This window comes from Thalassophryne amazonica, chromosome 18, assembly GCF_902500255.1.
Source record: "Thalassophryne amazonica chromosome 18, fThaAma1.1, whole genome shotgun sequence".
Classification (NCBI taxonomy): Eukaryota; Metazoa; Chordata; class Actinopteri; order Batrachoidiformes; family Batrachoididae; genus Thalassophryne; species Thalassophryne amazonica.
Window position 1 is genome coordinate 64,201,714 of NC_047120.1, and position 14,586 is coordinate 64,216,299.

General features: G+C 40.9%; 1 protein-coding gene across 2 annotated transcripts in view; it reads left to right on the forward strand.

Annotated features, from left to right (window-relative positions):
* Positions 1-14,586, forward strand: part of cep131 (centrosomal protein 131) — a 39,700-nt gene that overhangs the window by 14,638 nt on the left and 10,476 nt on the right. For both annotated transcript variants that reach the window (XM_034193733.1, XM_034193734.1), the window contains exons 10-19: positions 21-213; positions 667-764; positions 1,640-1,750; positions 2,112-2,286; positions 2,379-2,467; positions 6,003-6,182; positions 6,265-6,456; positions 6,764-6,886; positions 6,977-7,102; positions 7,193-7,309. In XM_034193733.1, coding sequence (XP_034049624.1) covers positions 21-213; positions 667-764; positions 1,640-1,750; positions 2,112-2,286; positions 2,379-2,467; positions 6,003-6,182; positions 6,265-6,456; positions 6,764-6,886; positions 6,977-7,102; positions 7,193-7,309 — 1,404 coding nt within the window. The remainder of the gene's footprint in view (positions 1-20; positions 214-666; positions 765-1,639; positions 1,751-2,111; positions 2,287-2,378; positions 2,468-6,002; positions 6,183-6,264; positions 6,457-6,763; positions 6,887-6,976; positions 7,103-7,192; positions 7,310-14,586) is intronic.

Consider the following 14,586-nt stretch of genomic DNA (forward strand, 5'->3'; position numbering starts at 1 on the left):
CATCTGGTGGTGTGTTACAGGAGTTGCAGCAGAAGAGAGCTCAGCGGGTTGCAGGGGCTGAACTTACAGCTGAGGCAGAGCGGCAAAGCAGGAAACAGACTGCTCCAGTTGGACGCAGGAAGCCTCCTAAGGTTTCCCTAAGCAACAAGAGTCCAGTATCACCCAGCAACAATATTCCCGTATCACCAACAGACATCAAGGCCAAGAACACAGGTGTGCATGGTCTCAGGTGTCAGCGTCCGGAATATCAGGACAGACCGTATCGGATTCTTAAAGTCTGATACATTTGAAATATTTAAATATGATAGGTGTGAAATGCAAAGCTATGAAATTGTGAAATGTATTGTTTTGTAACTGTAATTATACAACTGTCAAGACTTTATAACTGAAAAATTATAAAATGGATAAAAACACAAAGTTCCGTTTCTATATAACCGTTGAACATAATTTCAAATTCTGTCTTAACCACAGTCTGAAGTAATCATGAACTTGATGAGCAGCTCTATCCACATGGCTTTTTTTTGTTTTTGTTTTAATAAAATGCACCTGAAGATGAGAGGCGATGGTTTACCGTAATGTCCTGCACTGCAGAAATCTGTTTTTCTGTGAGGACTGTCTACCATGTCTACTAATTGATTTTTTTTTTTTTTTTGTCCCATTCCACAGACTCCAATCTGAATCTCGTGGCTGATTTTGTCGAGAGCTCCAGTGTCAGAGCCGTTTCTCCTGTTAGTTCCATTCACAGAGGTTCCCAGTTTCCACAGGTAAATAACTGAAAAACTGCCCGCTGCACTTATCACGTCAGGATCAGTTTAATCAGTGGATCCTGTAAGAATGTGATATTTCCACATAATTCAAACATTCAGGGTAGAAAAAGGCATCTTTCATGACTTTGATCTACTTTTGATCCCTGAAGCAGCTCTGATTGGTCATATTGTCACGACTGCTCATGCCAGATATGGAGGTGGCATTGGTGGAAACTTTGATAAGCTTGTTTCTCACGTTTGTGGATATGCGTCCAGGAACGTCATAGTCTATAACCGTGGCAAACTGGTGTGTGAAGATCGTGGTTACCCACGAAGCTGATGTAGCAGATGATCCGGTGTCGTAATGGACCAGAGTTGTACCATGTGCACAAGCAACAGTAGTATAACTTTAGCACAACCGTGGTGCTACTGGAAAACCTTATAGTAAGGTCACGGTATGGCTGACAAGGCATTTTAAGAGATTACCAAAGTTCGCAACACAAAAACATCATTTTGAAACATGTTGAAACTCCAGCCACAGGTAAAATGACCGTATGCACAAGGTTTCAAAGGCTTAAGGCTTCAGTCAGTTCTGTTAAAGCAACCTGTTGTTGGAGTACAGCAGACGTCATTCATAAATGCTATATTTTGGCAGTTTTCCCCTCGACCACGTTAAGCAAACTTTGCAGAGAATTTGATGGCGCTACGAGTTGTTCGTGCCTGTGTAACATGGTCACTCTTTTGGTGTGTTGAGATGTTTTTGAGGTATAATGGCGTCCACCTTCCAGGGGTCACTGGCATGTTCGTCTGACTGTATCATCTGTTCTTTAGCTCTTGACGTGTTTGTCACGTTGTCTGCAGTCGCTCTCTGTTTTTCTTATTTCTCCGTGTAGGAGTTTGAGGATGGAGCAGATGGATACGGCGGCCTACAGCACCAGCCGGAGAATGACAGGAAACTGATGCGTGTGGAGAAGCGTCGCCTAATTCCCATCTCCGTGAACCAGGTGAGCGATGTGGTCCGTTTATCATACCTGTCTTGTTGGTGTTAGTAGTATTTGTTGCTTTGCTGAAGGACATTTGGAATTTGCCTCAGTGTGCTTCTTCATGGGCACTATTTTTTGGAATTATTTCAAAGCTTTTGATTGCAGTCATTCTGCTCTGTGTGCACCTGATCCCGCTTTTGTTCGTACTTCATTGGGAGACTGTTGTCAGGAAGGTCATCCGGTGTAAAACTTGTGCCAAATCCCAATATAGATCTGTACTGGATCCACTGTGGTGACCCTATGCAACCACAGGCAGCTGAACGACGAACAACATTTTAAAGCTTTTGATTGCTAAATGTCTCCCTCTGTTGGGGTGATGCAGGGACTGCAGCAGACGAGAGCACAGCTGGTTACAGAAGCGGAGCCTGCAGCTCGTGTCACTTGTTTGGAAGGACACAAGAAACCGCCTAAGATCTCCCCAAGCAACAAAAGTCCAGTGTCGCCAAGCATCAACAGCCCTGTGTCACCCATAGACATCAAAGCTAAGAACACAGACCGTACGTACGGCTATCGTCAAGTTTTGTTTTCCACTTCCTTTTCATTTTTTTTTTTTCCTTAATTTTAGACGTGTGTGTTGGTGTTTCCACAGACTCCAATCTGAACATTGTAGCTGATTTTGGGGACGCATCCAGCTTCAGGGCTCTGTCTCCAGCGTTGTCCAGCGGCAGAGGCTCTCGGGTAAACAGTAATCATGGTGTCACACTGACGATACTTTCAATTAATGTTTTTTTTATTTTTTTTTTATTATTATACCAGTGTGAGTCGTTTGCACATCTAGTTATCATTCCACACACGGTATGTAGCCACGAGAGGCATCATCACTTCTATGACTGTCATTTGATCTCATCTCATTTTAAAGATTGTGTTTTCATGTGTAAAGGACATAGATTTAAATTGCAAATTAAAATGTGGCATTCTTAAAAGATACCCTCAGCCCCTAATGTTGCAGAGGTTTTGTTATGTCCACCAAGGATGTAATAAAATCATCGGCATTTATTTATTTGTCTGTCTGTTAACAGGATAACGTCAGAGCTACTGCATGGATTTTAATGAAATTTGCACCACAGATAGATATTAGGTCATGGAAGACTCCACTGTGTCGTGGAGGTGATCCGGATCAGGATTCTGGATCCAGATTTCATTTTATACAGGCTTTGAAGGATTATGCCAAAACTACTTCAGGGATTCTCACCGAATTTGCACCACCGATAGACATTAGGGCATGAAAGACTCCACTGAGTCTTGGGGGTGATCTGGATCTGGCTTGACAGACGTCAGAATTCTCAGATTGCTCTTGTTTTATGATTGTAATGAGCAACCGTTCATAATAAAATGAGCTCATAAACTTAAATAAGCTCATACAACCCCTGGCAAAAATTATGGAATCACCAGCCTCGGAGGATGTTCATTCAGTTGTTTAATTTTGTAGAAAAAAAGCAGATCACAGACATGACACAAAACTAAAGTCATTTCAAATGGCAACTTTCTGGCTTTAAGAAACACTATAAGAAATCAAGAAAAAAAATTGTGGCAGTCAGTAACAGTTACTTTTTTAGACCATGCATAGGAAAATAATATGGAATCACTCTGTAAATTTTCATCCCCAAAACTAACACCTGCATCAAATCAGATCTGCTCGTTAGTCTGCATCTAAAAAGGAGTGATCACACCTTGGAGAGCTGTTGCACCAAGTGGACTGACATGAATCATGACTCAAACACGAGAGATGTCAATTGAAACAAAGAAGAGGATTATCAAACTCTTAAGAGGGTAAATCATCACGCAATGTTGCAAAAGATGTTGGTTGTTCAGTCAGCTGTGTCTAAACTCTAGACCAAATACAAACAACATGGGAAGGTTGTTAAAGGCAAACATACTGGTAGACCAAGGAAGACATCAAAGCGTCAAGACAGAAAACTTAAAGCAATATGTCTCAAAAATCGAAAATGCACAATAGAACAAATGAGGAACGAATGGGAGGAAACTGGAGTCGTCTGTGACCGAATTGTAAGAAAACACCTAAAGGAAATGGGGATTTACATACAGAAAAGCTAAACGAAAGTCATCATTAACACCTAAACAGAAAAAAACAAGGTTACAATTGTTAGATAAATTATACTGTTTATCATTTATTATCATCTATTAACATCTGCTCATTTGCAAATTGTTCTTTCGGTTTGTTAAAATCTGACTTATTTTCTTCTGCAGCAACCCCGGTTCGAATCCGGGTCACAGCACCAGAAAATATGTTAGGTTTGACCTCGGCTAGACATACAGAAATAACTCAGACAGAGAGTTGACAAGTCTTTTGTGAGCTTTGCAAAGGAGAGAAACAGCAGAGGCTGGCAGCTTCATGCAGCTTCTCTGACTGTGACCTCCTGGCGGGGCTCTTTTATTGTGTAAGGAAAACAAAAGATAAGAGGAGTGAGTTGAGTCCATCGTCACAACATGTTGTGCAGATACATTTGTAATCAACTGAATCATTCATGTGTCATGTGTAGATACGTTTGCAAACAACTGAATCATCCTGATCTTTAGGTACAGAGTGAGTGGTTTTGCTGAAGCTTGCCAAAAACTATAAACAGGCTGCAGCTGTGAATATCTAGAAGAAACAGCTTGCAGATTTTAACAAACCGAAAGAACAATTTGCAAATGAGCAGATGTTAATAGATGATAATAAATGATAAACAGTGTAATTTATCTAACAACAATGGGCTAAGGAAAAGCAATCATGGACTGTGGATGACTGGATGAAAGTCATATTCAGTGATGAATCTCGAATCTACATTGGGCAAGGTGATGATGCTGGAACTTTTGTTTGGTGCTGTTCCAATGAGATTTATAAAGATGACTGCCTGAAGAGAACATGTAAATTTCCACAGTCATTGATGATATGGGGCTGCATGTCAGGTAAAGGCACTGGGGAGATGGTTGTCATTACATCATCAATAAATGCACAAGTTTACGATGATATTTTGGACACTTTTCTTATCCCATCAATTGAAAGGATGTTTGGGGATGGTGAAATCATTTTTCAAGCTGATAATGCATCTTGCCATAGAGCAAAAACTGTGAAAACATTCCTTGCAAAAATACACATAGGGTCAATGTCATGGCCTGCAAATAGTCTGGATCTTAATCCAATTGAAAATCTTTGGTGGAAGTTGAAGAAAATGGTCCATGACAAGGCTTCAACCTGCAAAGCTGATCTGGCAACAGCAATCAGACAAAGTTGGAGCCAGATTGATGAGTACTGTTTGTCACTCATTAAGTCCATGCCTCAGAGACTGCAAGCTGTTATAAAATCCAGAGGTGGTGCAACAAAATACTAGTGATGTATTGGAGCATTATTTTGTTTTTCATGATTCCATAATTTTTTCCTCAGAATTGAGTGATTCCATTTTTTTTTTCCCCCCCCTCTGCTTGGTCTAAAAAGGTTACCGTTACTGACTTCCACTTTTTTTTTCCTGATTTCTTATAGTGTTTCTTAAAGCCAGAAAGTTGCCATTTGAAATGACTTTAGTTTTGTGTCATGTCTGTGATCTGCTTTTTTCTACAAAATTAAACAACTGAATGAACATCCTCCGAATCCGGTGATTCCATAATTTTTGCCAGGGGTTGTACATTTAACTCCTGATGGGGAAAATTATTTATTGTTGCTAATGATTAATGCTGTTTATGGGGTATTATCACCTTTGCAGGAGTGGTGGCTTGTTTTCAGTGCTGAAGGTTCTTGGCTCAAACCCCACTCCTGCCCGTTCTTCAGTATGGAGTTGCATGATGAACAGCATCCTGTGTAAATCTTGTGCCAAATCAACATGCAGATCCACTTCAGATCTACTGTGGTGACCCTGACTGAAAACAAGGGAGATGTTGAAGGGACTTACTTGGGGTATTGGTCACAGTTCATGGTGACCTCCACAGGACGGGTACTTTTAACATCCAGGTGTTTGTAACTTGGCAGTTTCCTGCATCTTAGTGTTTCTTGGTCAAGAAAAATAGTGAGGTAGAAGTTGGACGTGTTGCTGGTTTGACTATACATAACCATAAATGTGCAAATAAAACCGGTACAGGGCGTGGTGGGCGCAAAGGAATAAAGGGCGCCTGTACCCCTTAACGATATTTAATGACTAAAATGACTGATCAGTAATCTGTGCACCACGTCAGTCCTGTGTCTTGTTATTCAACAGAAAGTATGTTTGCAAATTCACAGGAGATGCTGCAGAGGCTGGTGAGTGCAGAGGACCAGCGTCAGGGAGTCCTGTCCACCAGGCCTCAGTCTAAAGCCACTTTGACCGAAGTACTGGACACCCTCAAGCTGTTAGAGGAGGAGCCAGAGAGGCTGAAAGAGCCCAGGTTCTACCAGAAGGAGAAGCATGCCTGGATCGACGAGGTCAGCGCACTTTGACCGTTCAGAAAGAGCACGCTAACCCAACAGTGCCATGATGGTAACGTGTGTCTTTGTCATATTAAAGGATGAGGACTCCAACTCTCTGACGACTGATAACGTGGAGCGCAACGGGCAGCTGGTCCACCACCCGGCGCTGCCAGATGGGGGCGCCCTGCTCTCTGAGGCCAAGCTGCAGAGCATCATGAGCTTCCTGGATGAAATGGAGAAATCCGAGCAGGAGAGGCCACGCTCGACCACTTCGGGATCACACAGAGAGGTCAGGGTCTAAAGGTTTGATCCTGGAGCGCTGCAGGCTCCTCACAGCTTTTCAAATCCTGACACTAGTTCCCCTCAGCGAGTGCGATGAGGGTACAGAGAAAAGTCCTCATCACTGAGTTGCCGATTGTTGTAAAAAGAATGACAAGTTGGTGTGATAGTGGAGGTGTGGATCTAAAGGTCTTCTATTTGCCCCTGGACCTAGACCCATGCCCCATCCTTCCACCACCTCTGTTGAAAAGTGTTCAACATGTCTGAGTAATCCTCAAAGCTGGCTGGAAACGTCATTAAATCTTTCGTGTTCTCAGGCCGTGTTGTCTGAAGAGGATCTGGCCGGTATCGCGGCGGCCGACGGCTCCGGCTCTATGATGAGGATCAAACTGGAGCTGGATGAGAAAAAACACACTGTCACCATGCTGCAGACGGCGCTGGTGGGTGGAGAGGAGCACGCACACGTACTTCATCTTCTCCAGCGACGATAAGCAGAATGTTCTGACAGCGCCTCCTGTGTTCACTGTTAGGCTCAGCAGGAGGAGCTGACGGGGAGACTTGTGAAGGAGACAGAGAAGGAGATGAGTAGGAACCTCCAGCTCCAGAAGGAACATTATGAAGCCACCATCAAGAGACACCTGTCCTTCATTGATCAGGTAGATGTCTGCACGTTTGTCATTATCTGCAGTTTAAGCTGATGCATGATTAAAACTTAGTACTTTTTCCTTCTTGTTGCATGCGTTCAGCTGATCGGTGATAAGACGGCCCTGACGGAGCGCTGTGAAGTCCTGGTGGGTGAAGTGAAGCAGGTGGACCAGAAGTACACGAAGAAGATTGAGCACATGCAAGAGCAGCAAGACGTGGTGAGATAGGCAGGACTCATTTGCATGGACAATTCTGACTGCGTCACAGTGTTTTGTTTTTTTTTGTTGTTTTTTTGTTGTTTTGTTGTTTTTTTAAAGGTGTAGTCTGCTTCATGTTCCCTCAAGTTTTACTTTGTGTTGAAATCTAACATACAGTAGTGTTCAGAATAATAGTAGTGCTATGTGACTAAAAAGATTAATCCAGGTTTTGAGTATATTTCTTATGTTACATGGGAAACAAGGTACCAGTAGATTCAGTAGATTCTCACAAATCCAACAAGACCAAGCATTCATGATATGCACACTCTTAAGGCTATGAAATTGGGCTATTAGTAAAAAAAAAAAGTAGAAAAGGGGGTGTTCACAGTAATAGTAGTGTGGCATTCAGTCAGTGAGTTCGTCAATTTTGTGGAACAAACAGGTGAATCAGGTGTCCCCTATCTAAGGATGAAGCCAGCACCTGTTGAACATGCTTTTCTCTTTGAAAGCCTGAGGAAAATGGGACGTTCAAGACATTGTTCAGAAGAACAGCGTAGTTTGATTAAAAAGTTGATTGGAGAGGGGAAAACCTATACACAGGTGCAAAAAGTTATAGGCTGTTCATCTACAATGATCTCCAGTGCTTTAAAATGGACAAAAAAAACCAGAGATGCATGGAAGAAAACGGAAAACAACCATCAAAATGGATAGAAGAATAACCAGAATGACAAAGGCTCACCCATTGATCAGCTCCAGGATGATCAAAGACAGTCTGGAGTTACCTGTAAGTGCTGTGACAGTTAGAAGACACCTGTGTGAAGCTAATTTATTTGCAAGAATCCCCAGCAAAGTCCCTCTGTTAAATAAAAGATGTGCAGAAGAGGTTACAATTTGCCAAAGAACACATCAACTGGCCTAAAGAGAAATGGAGGAATATTTTGTGGACTGATGAGAGTAAAATTGTTCTTTTTGGGTCCAAGGGCCGCAGACAGTTTGTGAGATGACCCCCAAACTCTGAATTCAAGCCACAGTTCACAGTGAAGACAGTGAAGCATGGTGGTGCAAGCATCATGATATGGGCATGTTTCTCCTACTATGGTGTTGGGCCTATGTATCGCATACCAGGTATCATGGATCAGTTTGGATATGTCAAAATACTTGAAGGTCATGTTGCCTTATGCTGAAGAAGACATGCCCTTGAAATGGGTGTTTCAACAAGACAATGACCCCAAGCACACTAGTAAACAAGCAAAATTGTGGTTCCAAACGAACAAAATTAATGCTTCGCAGATGTGAAGAAATCATGAAAAACTGTGGTTATACAACTAAATACTAGTTTAGTGATTCACAGGATTGCTAAAAAAGCAGTTTGAACATAATAGTTTTGAGTTTGTAGCGTCAACAGCAGATGCTACTATTATTGTGAACACCCACTTTTCTACTTTTTTTTTTTTTACTAATAGCCCAATTTCATAGCCTTAAGAGTGTGCATATCATGAATGCTTGGTCTTGTTGGATTTGTGAGAATCTACTGGTACCTTGTTTCCCATGTAACAATAAGAAATATACTCAAAACCTGGATTAATCTTTTTAGTCACATAGCACTACTATTATTCTGAACACTACTGTACCTTTGGTTATCTGTGGTATATCACAAAACGTCAGTGAATTTTATTACTGATTTAAAATGTTTATTTAAGGAGACTTGCATGGCAAACTTCTCAAATGAAGAAACAGTTGAGACTTTGCTGCACATTTCAGCAGCGTTTGTTGCCATCTAAGGTACGATAAGATAAAGTTTATTGATCCCACAGTGAGGAAAATCACTTGTTGCATCAGCCAGAGTCATACAGTAGTAAAGAAAAGAAAAATATTTACATTAGAGAAAGCTGACTAAAGTACAGTGGTCCCTCGCTATAACACAGTTCACCTTTCGCGGCCTCGCAGTTTCGCAGATTTTTTTTAGTCCAATTTTGCATGCTTTTTTTTCTTTTCTTTTTTACAGTGCATTGTGTTTTGCATCCTCGTCAAGCAGGCCGGTCGCGGCACCGCGAAGGGAGAGTACGCGCATCAGAGGCGATTTTAGACTTCCAGTTTTAGGGGTGCTAAGCACATTTTTGATTTCAGAGTAAAGACATTGCTTGTAAAAGCTGTATTCATTCTCAGAATGATAAAAAAAAAACAACACATATTAACAATGGATAATGGCCCATACATGAAATTCCTGCGTTCTGGTGCAGTTTATATAACAAATAATTTAATCTCCTAATGTGGTGAGGGCTGTTACGACCCCAAAGGGGCACAACATAATCATTGAGACACAGACAGCAGAGGAAAGAGTCAAATTGTCAATTTTATTAAGTATTAAGGAATTCTTCGTTCTTCTTGAGTTATTTCAGTTAGATACACTTCTTTCTTAAGGTTTCACAACAAAACCCTTACCTCCCTGTGTCCCAAAAAGAAGCCAAAAGTTACAAAAGAAAGTAGGGGTCTGGAAGGCCAGCTAAACAGAAACAACAGGTGCTGCAGGGGGCCAACCCCATACAGGGCCGTCGAAGCCACTGCAAACACCAAACTAACAAAAAAGCAAAAACTCCTAAACCCAATCCAAAGAAAAGCGAGAACAGGACAGCCAGTCCCACCAGGCCCAAAAGAGAAGAAAAAGTCCAAAAACAACACTACAAAAGTATTCACAGGACAAACTCAGGCCTAAGGCTTGAGGCCTGCATCCTGACAGCTGGCAGCCGTGCGTGCTGACGAGCCACGCCCAGACCCTGGCACAAAGTGAGCTGGAGAAGGTGAGAGAGAGACGCACCCGCAGACAAACCTATTTATAGGCTGACGGAGGGGGCGTTTCCACAAAAACCACAAAAAAATTCAAAAAAATCAATAGACAAAAAAAACACAAACATACTTATAACCTAAAAAATAAACCAGAAAAGAGAAAAATATAATACAAAAATAAGAATGTAAGTAATCACGTGCCCAGCACGTAACAAGGGGAAATAGTAATTGCAACTTAGGAGCAGGTCTGAAATATTCAGAGGCTGAGTACAGTATATTATCCTTGTTTTTATATTAGTCTTATGAGCCTATAGTTATTGAAGATTTTTTTTTATTTCATCTTAACAGATTATTATGTCATAGTACTTAGTACAGAACACTCACCCTGGTATCACTTTTCAATTACATTTAGACAGTTTTAGGCATTACTTATAGATTGTGTTTTAGTTTTGGCTATTCATTTATTTATTCTACAAACTGCCTCAGTTTTTCTGGCAGCACGTACATCCATGTTGTAAGTCATAAAAATACAGTAGTTGCAGTTGTTCTGATCAGTGAGTTTAGTACCGTGTGCATGAGGACCTGGTTTAGCACAGCTGCAGCAGCACTCCACTATAAGGCTGGATGGAGAACATAGATGGTACACTGCACATAAATGGGTTCAGGATAAGAAATATATGAATATTAATTATTTATCAAATTAACAGCAAAACATGGAAAGGACAGACAAGATCTAATGAAGTCCTTAAAAGTAAGAAAAATAAAAATGTGTGACTTAAAAGTCAGAATTCATACCAAAACACCAGTAACACAAGTAAGACACCTATCACATAAGGTCTATAGAGTGCACAAACCTCACCTGATGGTTTTTTGCTTTTGAAAAAAATGCTCTGATATCCATCACTGCAGTGCAGGCTTGGTTTGTCACTTACTGCCAACAAATAAAAATACAAAATGAGTTTTATGATTTATGCCTTTTTAGTAGGAATTTAAATTATTCACTTATTATCATGCTGTGCATTAAACTTTGTGGTAAAGTTTACTGTCTTAATTCTGAAATGCTTAGTTAAGGACCTTAACTAAGCATTTAAGGTCAGCTCTGTGTACATGGTATTTGATGTAGGAGAGTGATTTGTTAATGGAAGCTACACAGATTGAAGGGCCAGCACCATTTAGTAGCTGACAAGAGGATTTAGTTGAGGAAAAAAAAAGACAACACTGAATCAATCTTACATTTGACCATGCACAGCGTGCACTAATTTGTAGAGCAATATACTGTGTTTTGCAATAGGTAGCCAGGTGAGTAAAATAAGCACTTTTCAGAAAGTTGCACTTGCTCTTCACATTCAGAGACATGAACTGTGAATAAATACCTCGCAAATGTGACAGTCGCCTGGCAATCACTTGACAGCGCGGCTGGGCGAGGTTACCACCAGCGCTCACAGGACAGCACCTCTGCTAAATGAGTGCCACCCGCAGCAGCACCACGTGACACAAACACATGCCAGAGCAGACACAGTTGCGGACGGAGAGAGAGAGATGAATGTAGGCGCGCTTCGTGGATTGAACCATTTGCCCAAGAAAATTACTGTGTTCTTGTAATACATATTTTGGCATAATACTTGAAATAGGTTGTTTAAAAAAATAGTTGTGTGTGTGTGTGTGTGTGTATATATATATATATATATATATATATATATATATATATATATATATATATATATATATATATATATATATTTGAGCACCCCTAAAAAATAGGCTAACTCCACCCCCCGACACGCATTGTGTTCTGCGTGTCTCTTTATAAGGATCTTCTCGCCCAGAAGAAAAAAGAGCACCAACAACTACCCATAACTGTTCTTCACTCGGAAAAAGACACCTGCACCAAGGTGTCACTCAGTGGAAAAAGAATCGACAGCGGAGCGGCGCCAGGACGAAGAGGCGCGATCAGAGAAACTGTGAAATACTGGTCAGTCACTATTAATAATTTCTTATGTGTCCAACCTTGTAGGTTGATCATTAAAATTAAATTTGTTAGTTCTAAAAGCCATCATAATTATTGATAGGAAAATGTTCTATTTTTCTATTCTATTTTATTGTTCTATTTTATTTTTATTTCTCAAACAAATGTTTGGGCCTGAAAACAGGTTAGCCTTATTTTTCTACTAAGGTTTGAACTTTGAGAGTGTTTACAGACGAGAGAAAAGTGAGAAAATGTTAATGCCTGTTTGAGAAAAGTGTATAAAGTGTGTAGTGAGGGGTTTTACAGCCTTAAAACATCTGTAATTGTAAAAAATAACCCTGACTACTTTCGCCTATTGCGGGCTATTTTTAGAATGTAACTCCCGCGATAAACGAGGTATCACTGTATATTGCAACATTTGCTGGTGGGTGCACGAATACTGAGATAATGTGAAAAATAGAATATAAGTCTGTGTGTGTGTGTGTGTGTGTGTGTGTATATATATATATATATATATATATATATATATATAATATAAAAAATCAGGTCGTCTGCAAGTGATTTAGCACCAGGTTCTCCACAAACATGAGTTGTGTGGGAGGAGAGGGGTGGCCACATATTCGGCCGCACCCCAGTCCAGTCACGAGCGGCTCTGCTCACCGGGCCCCCCCCAGGGGGGAGGCCCAGCTATCGGGCCAACCGAAAATCCACGGCGCTTCGGTATCGCTTCGTCTAGGCAGGATTCTGACTTAGAGGCATTCAGTCATAATCCCAGAGATGGTAGCTTCGCACCATTGGCTCCTCAGCCAAGCACATACACCAAATGTCTGAATCTGCGGTTCCTCTCGTACTGAGCAGGATTACTATTGATACAACACATCATCAGTGGGACATGCCTATCTCGGCTTTCAGTGGCTTACCAGTCGAGTGAGTATAAGAGAAATTGTGGAGAGCTGGGCATGTCCCAGCTTGTCCTCTGACACTCCAAAACAGAGGTGTTCTTTGTCTCACTCCATCAGCGAATCCGTTGTGACGCGCGAAGCCTCCGCGCGGCTTTCCATGACAAAATCTCTTGTTAAAAGTGAAATCTGCCGGAAAATGGCTGATGTCCAGCTCTTGTGATAACCAGAGAAATTGCACACGATGGTCCCGGAGCCATACAGCCATCCGTTTAGAAATCAAATGGTCGTTTCTGCCTTTCGATCGCGGCTCGGAGCACGGCGCGCCGTGTGCCATTGTGGGCCATGCTTAAAGCGGTAGTAACACTCCTTAATCTCTGTGAAGCCCAAAAAATTTTCACCGAAAGCCAAATGAATTTTCCGAATGGTTTCCAGCTGCCTGTCTCTAACAGTTTCTGAAAAAATTCTGATGGAGCAAAGCCCAAATCATTCCGCCATTTCCTCACAATGAAAAAACGACGAGGGGGGTGGACCAGTGCTCACTCAAAGCCTGCCCACAGGCGAATGACACAACCGACAGGCGTGAAAAAACTCACGTATGCGCACAAAGGTTCAAGCTTGGCTGACGTAAAAACATATGAATCAAATCCATATATTTTTTTTGCATAAAATAAAAAGGTCCGTTACTTTTCTAACAGACCTCGTATTTGAGTTAATAGGGTTTTAAAAAGGAATAGTTTGCACCATGTGTCATGCTAAGTTATGATATTACGGGGTAACATATGTCACATGTCATAGAATCCAATGGACATCGACATTGTTTGACCTTTACTTTGGAGACCAAACATTCAGCACAGTCAGAACTATTCCATTTGTTGATCCTATTAGTTCAGCCAATAATTTGCACCATGTTTTACCAAAACTGGAGCAACTTTAACTTTTGACCCCTGTACAAACTGAAACTGATTTTTTTTGTCACCATTCTTGCTGTTTTTACCCCATAACTCCAGAACATTCAGTCACAGATAGTCCAAACTATACCTTTTTGGAATCATTATCATCAGACACATAATGTGGTATCACTTTCAATATGATTGGAACATTTTTTTAATTTTGACCCCTGTGCAATTCTTCAATTGACCCCTACTTGGCCCCCTATTGAAAATTCAAATGGCTAAAGTTATTTTTCTACAATATGTACCAAAAGGTATACACAGTCAAATTTTGGTGCTTGTAACTGGATTTGAACTATTCTTACAGTTACCCGCTGCACTATAGAGTCATAAAAGGTTTTCAGCAGGTTTTCTAGCAGGCAATGTGAGCATTTTGGGGCTTCTGGTACATTTTCCTGATTTGTGAAACCCAGAATTATGTATTAAAAAAAAAAAGCATTTGAATGATCAGAAATGATATTTTTGCCACACAGAACTTTGACTTATCAGTATTAATATATAAAAATTAAATTTTGAGGGTTTTACAGTTCTTGAGTTTTAAGATACGAAAGTTTGCCAAAAGGACAGAATTTCTCTTGACAAGCACAACTTTCTTTGACAAGGAAATTTCTAACATGATACTCTTTAAACTCACAGTGAAAACTAATCTCCACACCATGACATGGATGAAATTTAAAAAATATGAAAGCAAAACCG